The sequence below is a fragment of the Mirounga leonina genome, unplaced genomic scaffold (genome assembly GCF_011800145.1).
Source record: "Mirounga leonina isolate KUSES-001 unplaced genomic scaffold, KU_Mleo_1.0 Mir_151, whole genome shotgun sequence".
NCBI classification, from domain to species: Eukaryota; Metazoa; Chordata; class Mammalia; order Carnivora; family Phocidae; genus Mirounga; species Mirounga leonina.
In genome coordinates this window covers 4,124,563-4,139,300 of record NW_023270377.1, presented here as the reverse complement: position 1 = coordinate 4,139,300, position 14,738 = coordinate 4,124,563, and the positions used below count along the sequence as shown (strand labels likewise).

Here is a 14,738-nt window from a genome sequence, read left to right as displayed (position 1 = left end):
GTCTCTCATTCTGCTTTCCAGTCTGTGTGTGGCTGTTCTTCTGAGCTCACTGTAGAGTCACACCGCCTGCTGTTGTACATGGAGTTGTACACTGTAAACTCCCTGTGTCTGACTTCCTTCAGCCGTTATTATGATTGCAAGATTCACTGATGTGATTGCACATAGCGATACTTCATGATTTTCAGGTTTTTACACATTAACATGTTTATTTTGAGAAAATGGTAGATTCACATAAAGTTGTAAGAAATAATGCAGAGATCCTGAGCAACTTTTACCAGGTTTCTCTCAATGGTAACATCTTGCAGAACTATCTTACAAGGTCACAACCAAGACACTGGTATTGACACTGGAACAGTCAAGATACAGAACATTTCTGTCTCCACCAGGATCCCTCAGGTGGCCCTTTCCCGACCCACTCACTTCCCTCCCACAGGCACCCCATCTTTAAGCCCCAGAAGCCACGAATCTCTCTTCCATTTCTGTAATTTTGTCCTTTTGAGAATGTTGTATCAACAAAATCAGAGAGTACGTATTTTTTTGCTTTTCACTCATTATAATTCTCAGGAAATTGGGAGAGGTCATTTTATGTATCAGTGGTTGTTCTTTTTTATTGTTGTTTTCAGTTTTGAGTTATTAGGAATTAAGGTATGTGTGTGTGTGCGCACGTGCACGTGAGTCTTTGTTTCTCTGGGATAAATGCCCATGAGTGCAATTGTTGGGGTGTATAGTAGTTGCATATTTGGTTTGCAAAGAAAGTGCCTAATTGCTTTTCAGAGCGCCAATACCATTTCACATTCCTACCAGTAACGTATGAATGATCTAGTTTCTTCCCATTCTCTCCAGCAATTGGTGTTGCTACCCTCATGAGTGTGTGGTAATTTCTCATTGTGATTCTAATGTGCATTTATGGCTAGCGGCATCTTTTCCTGTGCTCATTTGCCCTCTGTATAGCCACACCAGTGAAATGCCTCCTTGTGTCTTTTGCCCATTTTCTAATCGGTTGTTTTTTAACTGCTGAGTTTTGAGAGTTCTTTGTATGCTCTGTGTTACTAGCTCTTCCTCAGATATGTGGTTTGCAAATATTTTCTGCTAGTCTGTAGTTTGTCTTCTCATGCTCTCAATAGAATCTTTCACGGAGGAGAAGTTTCTAACTTTGATCAAGTCCAAATTTTCCTTTTATGAATTCTGCTTTTGGTGTTTATACTAAGAACTCTGCCTAGCCTTATCCCAAAGATGTTCTCCTATATTTTAATAACAGTTTTAAAGTTGCACATTTTCCATTTAAGTGCATCCAGTTTGAGTTAATTTTTGTAAATTTTGTAAAATGTATGAGACGTAGGTGAAGGTTCATTTTTCTGTCTGTGGATATCTAATTGTTCCAGCATCATGTACTGTAAAGGTTATTCTTCCTTACATTTTGTACCTTCATCAAAAATCAGTCAGGAATATTAGTGTTGGCCTACTTCTGGGTTGTGCGTTCTGTTCTTTTGATCTATGTGTCTATCCCTCTACCAAAATTTAAGTTTAATTCTATCATCTTCACATTTGTTTTCTAATTGTGCAATCTGTTCTTTTTTCTTTTCCTTTTCTGTATTCTTTCTAATCAGTCAAGTACTTTTTACTTTCTCACTTTTTGTTCACTATTACTTATTATATGTAGTATCATTTAAAGAATTACAAAATAAATTACTAACTTATTACAAATTACCTTAGGCTAGCATTTTATGGTGTCCTGAACAACACAATAACCTTACAAGTCCGTTTCCCCCTACCTATCTTATTGGTTACTGTTGTCATATATTTTATTTCTACATGTTATAAATACATAAGACTTTGTTACTATTCTTGCCTTAAAAAATAGGATATTCTAAAAGTAGTCTTTTATATTTTTAACAGCTGATCATTCCTTCTTATACTTCTTTGTTTCTATTTGGGATCAATTTCCTTTAGCCTGAAAAATATCTTTTTAGTATTTTCATATTGTGGATCTGCTGCTGCTAAGTTCCCTAAGATTTTGTCTGTCTGGGAACATCTCTATTTCATTCCATTTTTGAAGGATATTTTCACTGGGTCCAGAGTTCTAGGTTGGCAGTTAATTCTTTCCAATCTCTAAAGATGCCATTCATTGCCTTCTGGCTTCATAGTTTCTGTTGAGAAAGTCAGCAGTAATTCTTACTCTTATTTTTGTTTCCTTGAAGGAAATGTGTCTTAAAAACAAAACAAAACAAAACAAACCTATTTTGACTATGATGTGTTGAGATGTGGTTTTCTTTGTGTTCATCCTTGGACCTCACTAAGGCTCCTGAGTTTGTGGCTTCTACGTCTTTCATCTGATTGGGAAACTTCACGGACATTACTTTTTCGTATATTGCTTCTTTCCCATTCTCCTTCTTTTGTGGGGGTTCCAATTACACATATAGTGCAACTATTGACCATGTCTCAAAGGTCTCTTATTCTCCATTCTGTTCTTTATAGTCTTCTTCTTCTTCTGCTTCAGTTTAGTTTTCCTATTGGCTGGTCTTTAAGCTCAACCTGTCTTCTGCTATGTCCATGCTGTTGTTAAACTGGTTCAAGGAGTTCTTAATTTCTGCTACTGCAATTTTCAGTTGTAGAATGTTCATTTGTTTCTTTTAAAATTAGATTCTCAATTTATTTTTAAATATGGCATTCCTTCCTCTCCTACTTATATATGCTAGCAGTCTGGGAAATGCAAAAAATAGAGTCAGGCAAGAATTTTACCCTCAAGGAGCTTCTTAGCTTCTCCAGGAACTCCTATATCCTTAAAATTTCTGTGATTACAACAGGAGAGGGACTTAGGAAACAGAGGGTCCCTGAGAGGTAGGACCTCACCCAGTGATGTCATCATGGGGATGACAGCACATCCAGACCAATCCAGTCCTGCAGATGTGGAAACTTGCTTTTGCCAGTACAGAAGCTTTGTCTGTCTGGTTCTCTTCTGTACCCTGAATGCCTTGAAATATACCTGGCATATAGTGCTCAATAAATACTTATTGAATGAAAAAAATTAATAAAGATAGTCTGTTCCCCAAGCCTAATTTTGGATCTACAAATTACAGGAGAATGTGGGATAGATGGTAATGTAAGTTGATGATTTTAAAATGAGACACACAATTGCTAAGAGAATCAGACCCTGTAGATTTCCATCTTACGGAAAAATCAACATGAAACTATAATAACTCATTGGAAGTTTGCTTGGTGAATATGGAATCAGCAAGGGAGGTGGCTGGATGCTGTGAATTGCTGCTGATGCTATACTGTGACGTCTTGAGGCACATATTTAGCTTATAGGAATCAATCTGCATGGGATCTAGATTTGACTAATTTATTTGATAATATGTATTGAGGACTTGCCTTGTGCCAGAAAGGGTTACAATGGTGAACAAGCAAAAAAGACAATCATACAGTTCCTGCACTTACAGTCCTTGAGTAGATTTGGGAAGGAAGATACCAACAAAATGATCTCACTAGTAAATATAACATTAAAGCTCTGATAAAGCACCAGGAAGACCTAGTAGACAGTGCCAAGTGTATGCAGAGAAAGCAGACCTACTATGGATAGCTCAGAAGGCTTCCCTGAGGAAGAAAGGCTTGGACTGAGATCTAAGGGATAAGTAGGAGTTAACAAGGCTAGGGACTGGGGGCATGGGAGCAAAGATACTTCTTGGGCAAGAACAGCATGTGCAAAGGCCCTGTGGTGGGAAGGAGCACAGTGGGTTTGGGGGACAAAGAGGAAGGTTAGGGTGCTGAAGTGCAGCTTGGGGAAAAGGGCACTGGCCAGGTCAGACATGGCCTTGTAAGCCTGGCTGAACATTGCCATCTTTATCTTAGAGGATTAAAATGCCATTGAACAGGTTCAGTATGGAGTGATAAGATCAGATTTGTATTTTGAAAGGAAGATTCAGGCTGCTGTATAATCTCTGATCAAGTCACTTTCTCTAGATGATGATGTAATACTGCCTAACTCTACTCCTCTGCGTCCTTTTTCTCCTTTTCTATGTACGAGGTTACTATTCCCCTTCTGCTAATGGTCTTCCTGAGGGTGGGGTTTGTTATAGTTGATTAAGTTTCAGCTAACGAAGTTAAGACCACATCCAATGTATGTCTCCGAAGTTTACGCCTAAGTCATTGGATTGGAATTTGGGGCACTCAAAACTCCATAGTTACACAATTACCATCAACCTATTGGGATACCCTGAGCACACCCATTGCATGACAAACCAGCTTAATTCCAAGAGGGAAATTCACAGCAACCCCTCCCTGTGACATATCATGAGTCATGACACAGAAATGGCAGACACCAGGCTGTAAGGAATGAGAGGGGCCAGTAGTGTGAGAGGGTGAGGAAGCCCAGTCTGATGCTGGGCCTGCACAATGATACTTGTTGGGTAAAAGGAGAAAGGCTATTTTCAGCCAGAGGGGTACAGCCACTTCCTGCCTTCATTTCCCATTTTGTTTGGCTTGAATTCCATGTTCAATCATCAAAACATCACGTTTTCATGCAGATATGCAAGACATCAATTGGATCAGTGGTGTCATCAATAAGTGCCCTCACCTACTAGTGAGAGAATAACCTATAGATGACCCTCATTAGGCTTCAGGGGTGTATCTTCAAGGAGGGCTATGAAGGACATTCAGGTGTCGAACTGAAAAGTCAGAGTTAAGCTGTGAAACTGTAAACTCAACACAAAATGGATCGGGATAGCGTCATCCTAAAGGGACTGGCTGGACTAGACACTCATGGAGCTGGATGTATGAAAAGCTCTAAGAGTACGTGAATTGCAAGAAGGGTTGATCAGCCACGGAACCCTGAGAAAGCCATCAAAGGGGCAAAGGTTGCCCCCTGCTGACACTGCCAAGGAGGGCAAGTCTGGCCTCTCCCTGGAGGATTCTGGCCCCAGGGGCAGGGCTGGCTGTGGAATGAAAGTGGAAGTAGGGGCCTAGGTTAGGAAAAAGCCAGTTCTTTCCTCTTGCATGTCTCCTTTGCTCCCACGTGACTACCACACCCACAACCCTTCTGACACCAGATGTGCGTGTGTGGGTTTCCTGCACCAAGCAATGCTGGGTGTCCTACAATTTGACTCCATTCTGATACTATCCACTTAGGAATAGCATCAGATCCCACAGGCCGAGGGCTCTGTCCCGCCCACCACGTCAGATGCCAATCGCAAGTCCGTGTTCTCACCTGTGCTTCTGACCTACTGGTTATAAACCTGAGGTTCCCACGACCCCTTCCCTGAGTCCAATTACTTTGTTACAGTGGTTCACAGAACTGAAGGAAACACTTCACGTTCACCAGTTTACTAGAGGATGTGATAAAGGGTACAGACCAACAGCCAGACAAAGTGGTACTTAGGGTGAGTTCTGGGAGGGTCCCGAGTGCAGGAGCTTCTGTCCCTGTGGAGTCGGGGTGGTCACTCTCCTGGTTTGTGCATGTGTTCACCCTCCTGACATTATCGGGATTTCATGGAGGCTTCCTCATGCAGGCACAACCATTGAGCTGTCTCATTAGAACAAATATGCTCCAAGTACTCTCATGACTAAAGGATTTACAAGGGTTTTAGGAGCTCTGTGCCAGGAACTGGAGGCAAAGACCTATATATATTTTCTATTATCTCACAGGGCCCAGTAAATGAACTTTGCATATTGGGATCTAACTGGCTACTCCCAAACACTGTGAGATGGATTGGTGGCAATTTAAAATTCAATTCATCTGATCCCTTATTCACAAAGAACTTGCTCATTGCCACTGGCCTCCCCTACAGATCTCCCTACAGGGAGAGAGGGGCAGCTATTCCAGGCACATCACTGGCTTCCTTGATGCTCCTCATCCTATCTGTGGGGCTTGGGTAATGCGAGTCTGCAGTGAGGAGGGGTGGGGCGGGTTACACTCAGACTGTTGGATGTATCCCATTTATGAGCCCATATCCCTGAGGATTACCTGGTGGAACAAGGCACATCCCCCCAAGGGAGACATTTCCCTGTGCCAGGTATCACACCAGACTCAGCACTGGGCACCTGGGCGGCTCTCCTGCTCGTGATTCGAGTCTGTATCTGCCTCATCCCTCCCATGCTCGCTTGCTACTCACCATTTTACCTCCTTTCTTCTTTGCTGCTTTGACTGGAGGCTCCTTTTTTCTGTCCACAGCCAGTTTCAAGTTTTTTAGTTCCTGTCTCATTAGCTCATCCACCTAGGCGAGAACAAAACACACCACTTTTGAGTGACTCTGTGAGCCTTGTGTTTTCTTTGTGAAGTTTAAAAATAGCGTAAAATCTGGGTTGGCCATGGATGGGAAATTGTGAAGAAGCCCAATGGCGGCCGCTGATGATTTGTTTTCGTGCAATGTAAGTGCGGTGTTACCTGCACTCTGATCTCCGACTCCAGTTCCTTCCGTTTCTCCTGTTTGATCAGTTCCGGGTCATAGTCCTGGGGGAAATTCCATGACTCGTCTTTATTCTTCCACAGGTCTGGGGTCCGGAAGGATCAAGGAAAGGAAAATGAATTTTTTTTCAACATGAAGATGAACGAAAACAGTTATTGCAATATAAAACACAAGTCTAACGTTCTATTCTATTGCGTGGAATACAAGTTTGAATAAAATAATCAAGAAATTATTGATGGCAGAGTGATGAGACTCATGTGCTTTTCTTCCCCCCAACTTCCCAAATGGGAAAAATGTGCTTGTATAATATCTTTTTTTAGAGAGAGAGATATATAATAATATATAACATATAATATTATATTATTATAGATGAAGAAGAAAACTACTAATGTGAAAACATAAAATAAAAAGTAGGATACAAGTAATATTCTTCTTATGATTATAACCATGTAAAAAACAATACATTAATTGTGGGATTATATAATTAGACAAATGTGGGATGACTATTTTTGTAATATGTTTTATATAACTTTCATTATTCCCATGATTCACTAAAATGTGAAAGATTTTATTGCTAGCTGAACCCATCTGTGATTGACCCCAGCCCCTTGTTAAAAGACAGCCCTGAACATACAAGTACCCATGACTTCCCCCTGACAGCTATATTTTTGAATTACTTTTTGGATGTGTTTGAAATCATACATGTTTTACATTTCCCTTTTGCCTTTCCCTTTTGCCTGGCCCTGGCAGTGAAGAGGGTAGTTAGAGAAACGTGACCTTGGAGGAAATAAGGATAATTTTGTATCACTGGAAAAAATTGAACTAAAGCTCATTTCTCAGAGGGGGAATTCCAAATGTGGGCCAAGGTACAGATTAGCGGGATCCTGGCACTCGGATGTGGGGTGGTGTCCTACGGAAAATGAGACTTGTCAGTCTGGGAAATGAGATCTTTTCCCAGAATCTGTGCTCAGAATGTGATGGAAACTTGCCAGAACTCAACCTGCAACCCCTATGCAAGTTGGCTACTTCACTGGGAGCTCATCCTTAGGACAGTGATGCCCTTCAACTTGGGGAGGCAACGGAGGGCCACAGGGACCAGGCAGAGGCTCCGCGCCCCTGTCCAATGTTGGCTACCACTTGGGAAGAAGGGGGGACTGTGCGGGGCTGGTTGGCAGTGAGCATGTGAATGAATGGGCAGAGTTTTCTCAACCATGGCCTCCCTTATGGGCACAGCAGGGGGATCCTGAGACTGGCCAGGAGTGTGTCCCCCTGACGCAGCTGACTGAGAAGGGAGGGACAGTCACAGACACAGACAGAAACATACATCTGGGTGCTGTCGAGAGCAAGGGGTGTCAATCATGAGGACTGAAAGTGGAGAAGGTGTCTGGAGAGACCCCTGGGCAAACAAATGAGAGGGAAGGGTCAAATCTGCAAATCAATCACAGGGGTCTGGGGTCAGCAAAAGAGACCAAGACAAAAGAAGGGACAAGATGTGGTGTGACCCAGGAAAAGCTGCAGATCCAGGAGAGATGGACAGCATAGCAAGGAGATTCTGATGCACAACTCAAACCTGGCCAATGGGCAAAAAATTGCCCCAAGGGTTTTGGCCATCTGATGTCTGCCCAGGGGATGCAGCCCACGGTTGGGGTCAGGTGGACCCCCATCCTACTGTTTCTCGGCTGTTCGTCTTATGGTTTTCATCCTCCTGATTGACAATTCCTACTTCCTGAGGGGCAGGGGGACTCTGCAGGACAGCTGTGCCCAGAGCAGACACTTGTCAGCAAAGTGGAAGTGACGGATGGGTGCCTGAGGGCCGGTGAATGTGTCGTCTCAAGGTGATCGGTCAGGACCCTGTGGACGGGAAAACTACAGGAAGATGGGACGTGGAAATGCAGCTCCAGTTCTCCGAAAGTGTGAGAGCCCCAGGCAGAAGACCTGACAATGCTCCCAGTGGTTGGCATGGAAATTTCCAGAAGTGGAGATGGTGACCAGAAGATGTTGCCCCACACAAGTCAGGCAGGCCCACCTCACTCCCGGTGCATAGTGTGGGGCTGGGTGTTGGCCAGAACAGAGCCCCTCTGGAATCCGGGTCCAGCAAGGGCTCTCAGGCTCCCCCCGCTTCCCATCAGAGGACCGAGGTGGGCGTGGCCAGGTAGGGCTCTGCCATGGTCACAGCCTATGGTGGTGCAAACCTGGGGGGACAGATTTTGGAAACCAAGGATGATGAAAGGACCCCAGTTCTTTTGGGGTGGCTACTGTAGACTTACAAGAAATAGAAAGGAACTAAATCACAAACATGGCACAGTTTTCATAGAGCCGAGTCACCCATGTGTCTTTCTCCATCGGGGTGGCCACGTGACAGGTGGCCCTGCCTCTGGGGCAAAGAAGGGATGATGGGGCCAGGAGTGGGTTTGGCACCTGTCTCCTGGATGCCTGCCTGTCCGTGGATGACCCCAGAGGATGTCATCACCTGACGGGGCAGGTGACCAGCCTGGAATGGAGTTCACATCTCCATGAAGACCAAGAGGGAGAAGACCCAAAAAAGACGGGATGGAGGCCACCCCCACAGGATGAAATTGCTAGAAAGCTAAGAGCTGAATTTTTATTATTTTAAATAATCAGTTCTGTGACTGAGTACCAGCCAGAGAGGCCTATCCTGTGTTTTACAGTCAGGGAATGAGAAATATTGCATGGCATAAATTGCCTATATCAGCCCGTTGATGTAAAATGTGTTTTAAGTCATTAATTGAATTTATTCTTGGCCCCGAATCCCCCTAGCAGGTAGATTTTGTGGTTGGTCTGTAAGGTGCGTATTCACCCAAGGAAGAGTTAGTTTACACTTCCCTCATTTGAAGGTAACTGTCCTTTCTCAGAGCATTTTCTGAAATGCACATGAACTTAAATTGTGGAAAACTTTAAAATGTATGAAAACTACAACACTTTTCCTTACGTGTTTGAAATTGTAAGCTCTCCCCCTTGAAAATACTATGAAGGGTTTAAACGTGTTAAAAAGTGCTATTTACCAGTAACTCTTGTTTAACAGATGTCCCCCTTACACGATCGTTAAATCTCCAACAGCAAAGCTCACCTGTTTTTATTAAGATATTTTACAGCAAAATAGCTTTGCGGTGGCGAGGAAGCTACTTTGCTTTCTCACTAGACAGACTTGCCAAAATCTGGAAGCCGTGCATTTCCTAAAGAAGGGGACGCAGAATATTGAACAGGAAGGAACACGAGGCGATTATTTATGTAAAAGCACCTCGTAACAAATTCTCATTCTGGAGTTGTAACTGTGTCTCACAAATAAAGCAGTGCTTAGTGTCCTTTGCTGATTTCACCTCGACCGCCCTTTGAATGGTCCTGGTTTTGCGCGGAAATTTTGCTTTTCTCATGACACTTCTGCACGGGGCACCTCTCAATCCCTTCAAGAATTTCATGGACATTTACAAATGCAGGAAGCTTTTCAGGGCCCTCAAAGCACTAACAACTGCCCCAGGAGCTTTCATCCCCAGAGTGTGAAAAGCTGGCCGGGGCAGTTTCTCACGTAGGGGGGTGATTAAAATGCTAATGTCTTTTTTGAAAAGGAAAACCTTTGATTTTTGAGAAAAGAATTCTAGGTTGAAGACATTTAATTTCTTTAAATGACCAGAGACCTGGCAGATAACACAGGAAACGCCACAAACCCAGCTAGGAAAATGGTCCTTCACGCTTCCTGCTCCCAAGTGACCACCGCTTGGGTTCTTTTTTTTTTTTTTTTTTCTTTTTTAGCCTTAATGGAAACAGATATTCTACAAACAGCGTAATGGAAACATATTACACAAACGGTGTGGAAAGCCTCAAGAGCTTTCCTGAGTGGGTCAGCAGGTCACCAGCCTTGGCTTCCCACGAGAACATCAGATTTCCCCAAGTTAATTTTTGTTTTTATCAAAATAATACACGCACATTGTTTTAGACCAAGTCGGAGAATATGGAAAGGATTATGACAAAATACTGTCTAATTCTGCCCTCCAGAGAAACTGTCCAACGACATTCATTCCTGTATTCATTCATTCATTCATTCATTTAAAATTGCGTGGAATAGTTTCAGATTTATCTGCAAATCCGATTTATTCGTAAGTTTAAATCATGAGTTGATGGAGCCTGACTGTGGGCCAGGCACTGCTCTCAGAGTGGGCAGACAGCGGGGGGCCCTGACATCTGGGGTGGGGAAGCAGGGACACCCACATCCCCGTCAGCTGGAGGCCAGTAAAGCCAGGTGGGCACAGGGTGAGGCTGGAGACTGTTACCCCACAAAGGTCTCGGGGAAGGCCTGCAGGGACCAGCACTGCAGGCAAGGGGAATGGACAGCACCAGGTCCCTGAGGTGGGAGTGACTGGCTTGTTGGCGGAAGAGCACAGAGCCCACGAGAGACGGGTGTGAGGTGGGTGTGAGGCGGGTGTGAGGCGGGAGTGAGGCAGGAGTGAGGCGGGTGTGAGGCGGGTGTGAGGTGGTCTAGCTTCCTGAGAGCTCTTGGATCTGTGTTTCTGTTGTCATATGCTTGTCATGTGGTCACACTGCTCCTTCTTGATTTATGAGTTTGAGACAGGAGCCCCTGACTCCCTGTTATGGCAGAGGAGGGCTTGGCTGTCTCTCACCGACCTGTCTTTCCCCTTACTCTCTCCTGATAGTTATTTCCGAGGAGAAGGCAGCCAGGCCTTCCACATGCTGAGGAAAACTTGCCCGAGGGAGGACTTCAGCAGAACATGAACTGGCCAATGACCTGATCTGTTCAGAGGTGCAAACAACGACCGTGGAGGTTGGTGACAGATGTGTAGAATATGAACATGAGGGTGGCTGTAAAGAGCAAAAGCAATGGGGCACAAAGTAGCATGTGAACAAGGGCACCTCCTGTTGCAGACACACCTGAGTTCCGGTGGCATCCACTGCACGCCAGTGACCCTGCCTTGGGATGCGTGCGGTTCCTAGCTGGGCCTTGGATGTTGTTGCTGCCAGCCTAATTCGCACAAGCCACTCAGCTTGTGTCCCTGTTCCCACCTCATCCACCTCACCACCCCGAGTATGTTGTAGGTTGATGGTGCGTGCCATCTTTGTATCTTCACGGTAGCCTTGCACATTGGACACAGTGGTTGTTGAGTGAATATGTAAGTGAGTGAATGTGTCTGGTTTGTAGTGATTTGAGGGAACATGCACCCCAATGTTTATAGCAGCAATGTCCACAATAGCCAAACTGTGGAAAGAGCCCAGATTCCATTGCCAGTGAATGGGTAAAGAAGATGTGGTGTATATATACAATGGAATATTACTCCGCCATCAAAAGGAATGAGATCTTGCCATTTGCAATAGTGTGGATGGAACTAGAGGGTATTATGCTAAGTGAAATAAGTCAGTTAGAGAAAGACAAATACCATATGATCTCACTCATATGTGGAATTTAAGAAACAAAACAGAGGATCGTAGGGGAAGGGAAAGGAAAATAAAATAAGATGAAACCAGAGAGGGAGGCAAACCATAAGAGCCTCTTAACCATAGGCAATAAACTGAGGGTTGCTGGAGGGGAGGTGGATGAGGGGGTTGGGGGTCACTGGGTGATGGACATGAAGGAGGGCACATGATGGAATGAGCGCTGGGTGTTACACGAAACTGATGAATCACTGACCTCTATCCCTGAAATTAATAATACACTGTATGCTAACTAACTTGAATTTAAATAAAATGTTAAAAAAACCGATTTGACTTCTCAAACTGGAGTGGCAGCATGTGCTCTAATACTACCTGCTGATAGGGGGATAGTTGTGTTTCTTCTCCCGGTTGTTCTGAAGATCAAATGAGACGAGCATGGAAAACACAAAGGCTTGTGTGCCTTGGGTATCTAATAACGTGAGGCTACTGCTTCGACTTCCTTCCTCCCCAATTAAAACAGCTGCCAAATCCTGCTGATGTCCCCTGTCCCCTACCCCCTCGTTCAGCATCGTGTGCAGGGTGGGACCCTCACCATTAGTGGAAAGTGAAAGAAGTTCAGGTGGTGCACAGACGTTTTTATTTTATACAACGAGCATCTCAAACCTGAAATGTCGTTGATATTGCTGCTGAGGATGAGGCTCAATTTATTGGGGATAAAAACCACGAGTCTGTGAAAAAATATGTTAAGTAATTAATAGTACCAGTGCTGTCCAGATAAGACCAGAATTAGGGAGAAAGCACATGCATGACTGACGTTTGGAAATATTCTACTTCACATCCTTGTTGCAGTTTTTAGGAATTACCAAAAAGCACCAATGAGCGGGGTCATCGTGGCAGGTCATCCTGTGTTGGGATTCATCCTGAGGGTGGAGTGGAGCCAAAGGAGCTGGATAATTGTTCCAGTAAATTGTAATAGGAATGTGAGAAAGACCAATTCCTACACTTACAGCTCCCCTCAGATTCTAGCTACTATGCTAATTATGCTGAACAATGGACAAAAGAATTATGTGTCGGTCTGCGGGCATCTGTCTTGGTCTTACAGGATTAAAACATTTTATTGTACATCTGGTATTGATTTTATTAATTTAAACAATCCAGGACAATCCCTTTCATTCCCAGCAAGAGAATGCTCAGGTGAAGTCCTACGGGTTCGAAAACAGAATGGAGGTTTCGATTGTGTTCTCGTACTATTCATACCTGGCTCTTTTTACCGATCCTATGCCTTTAGGCGACTCAAAGGAATTTTAAAATAGAGATGGACAGGAAGTCCGGGCTATGAGCTGCATGTTTTCAGCCTCTCCCGACTGAGCGCCTAATTCTTCCCCACACAGGCTGGGTGCTAGGGCCAGGGGTCGTGCTGGGCGGACCGGGTAACTCCCAGTTGCCCCGCATATTCTCCTAAACCAACCTTTGTACACGTTATTTCCTTCCTCCATCATAGAAAGGAAGACACTTGGTGACATTTTCCAGCCCTCATCTTCTTCCTGTTAAAGAAGAATGATACTTCTGTTAATTACAGGGCTACTTTGTCCCGACTAGACAGTACAAGGCACACACATCCTGATGATTGGACTAAGGTAAGGCACACAGGCTCTTTCTTGGTTTATGAGCGAAGGTCCGACCCCTTGCCCACCCACCTGGGCAGTTTCTCTGCTGGCCAGTCTGAGCAGGGCATGTTGCGTCCACCAACCAGGGCATGGATGGTTCTAGAAACTTAGCTCCGCCTGCAGGCTCACTGAGGTGCCCCTGTTTCAGTCACCTCTCCCGGGGTACCCCACGCCCTGAGTTTGGTCCTGTTGTCTGATGTTCTGGTTCCTTCTTTGCTCTGAAAGTTGATTCCCAGCCTGAGTCTTCCCACCTTCCTCCAGCCGCTTATAGGGACATCAAGCTGGCTGCAAAGTAAGGAAAGGCTGGAGGGGAGGTGGAGGTGCCCATCTTGTTTCTCATCAGAATTCCATTTTCCCATCTTCTTTTGTGGAAATTTGCTCTTTGGTCTGAGGTGAGTATGTCCTTTTCTGTGAAGCTGTTCTGGATTCTTCCAGATGAAAAAGACTCTCTCCGTACTGCGTAGGATTTGCTTATAGTTCCTGGCACCCAATTCTGGAGTGGAGTGGGGAAGGGAGTGTGACGTAATAGGAGGGGGTCCCAAAGCCTGGTCAGTGAGAGTCCGAGAATCCCAGCACAGGACAACCGGGGATCCTTCACATGAATGGGCACGTGGCAAAGTGCAAATAGGACCACCTCTGTTACATTTTTAAAGTGTGGGCATTTGGCAAATACCTCTGAACATATAGGTTCAAATGTCAGATTGGTCACTCAGTGGCTTTCAGATAATCTGATTGTTCCCTTAGGGTCTGTGTCTTCCAGGTTGGGGGAGGGGTTACTGTGATTTGAAAGAGGCTGATTATTTTCCACTCAACTAGGAGTGAAATTATACTCCAATTCTAGATCTAGAAGTGAAAATCAACCCAGGAGCTCTCATTACTATTAACCACATTTTTTTAAAAAATGCACCAAAATAATGTGATAGCTCATTGCAAAAAAAAAAAAAAAAAAATTAAGCATCCTCTATTTTCAAACTTGCATTTAGAATGTCACTTTACTTTTCTGCCCACACTTTTCTCTCAGTTCCATTGAGATTAAGAATCAAAGTTATTCATGCCTTTTCGGGATTTAGACCACTGTTCCTTTCTGGAAGCAGTGGTTTTTGAGTGGTTGAGGTAGAAGGAAATGTGAAGAAAACTCACACTCCTTCTTAAGGAATGCATTTTCATGTAAACGTTTACATACAATTTCAGGGAGTCTATCCTTGGGGTCTCTGTTCCTTGAGGTTAAGGATGCCTGTCTCCTCTGGAGCTCGGCAGCTGCTCACTTCCT

The 14,738-nt window shown here is 44.3% G+C and overlaps 1 protein-coding gene across 2 annotated transcripts in view; it reads right to left on the bottom strand.

Annotated features, from left to right (window-relative positions):
- IQCA1 (IQ motif containing with AAA domain 1) overlaps positions 1 to 14,738 on the bottom strand; it is a 143,865-nt gene that overhangs the window by 50,847 nt on the left and 78,280 nt on the right. For both annotated transcript variants that reach the window (XM_035006796.1, XM_035006797.1), the window contains 3 exons: positions 13,270 to 13,345; positions 6,380 to 6,486; positions 6,108 to 6,209 (listed from right to left, as the gene is read on the bottom strand). In XM_035006796.1, coding sequence (XP_034862687.1) covers positions 6,108 to 6,209; positions 6,380 to 6,486; positions 13,270 to 13,345 — 285 coding nt within the window. The remainder of the gene's footprint in view (positions 1 to 6,107; positions 6,210 to 6,379; positions 6,487 to 13,269; positions 13,346 to 14,738) is intronic.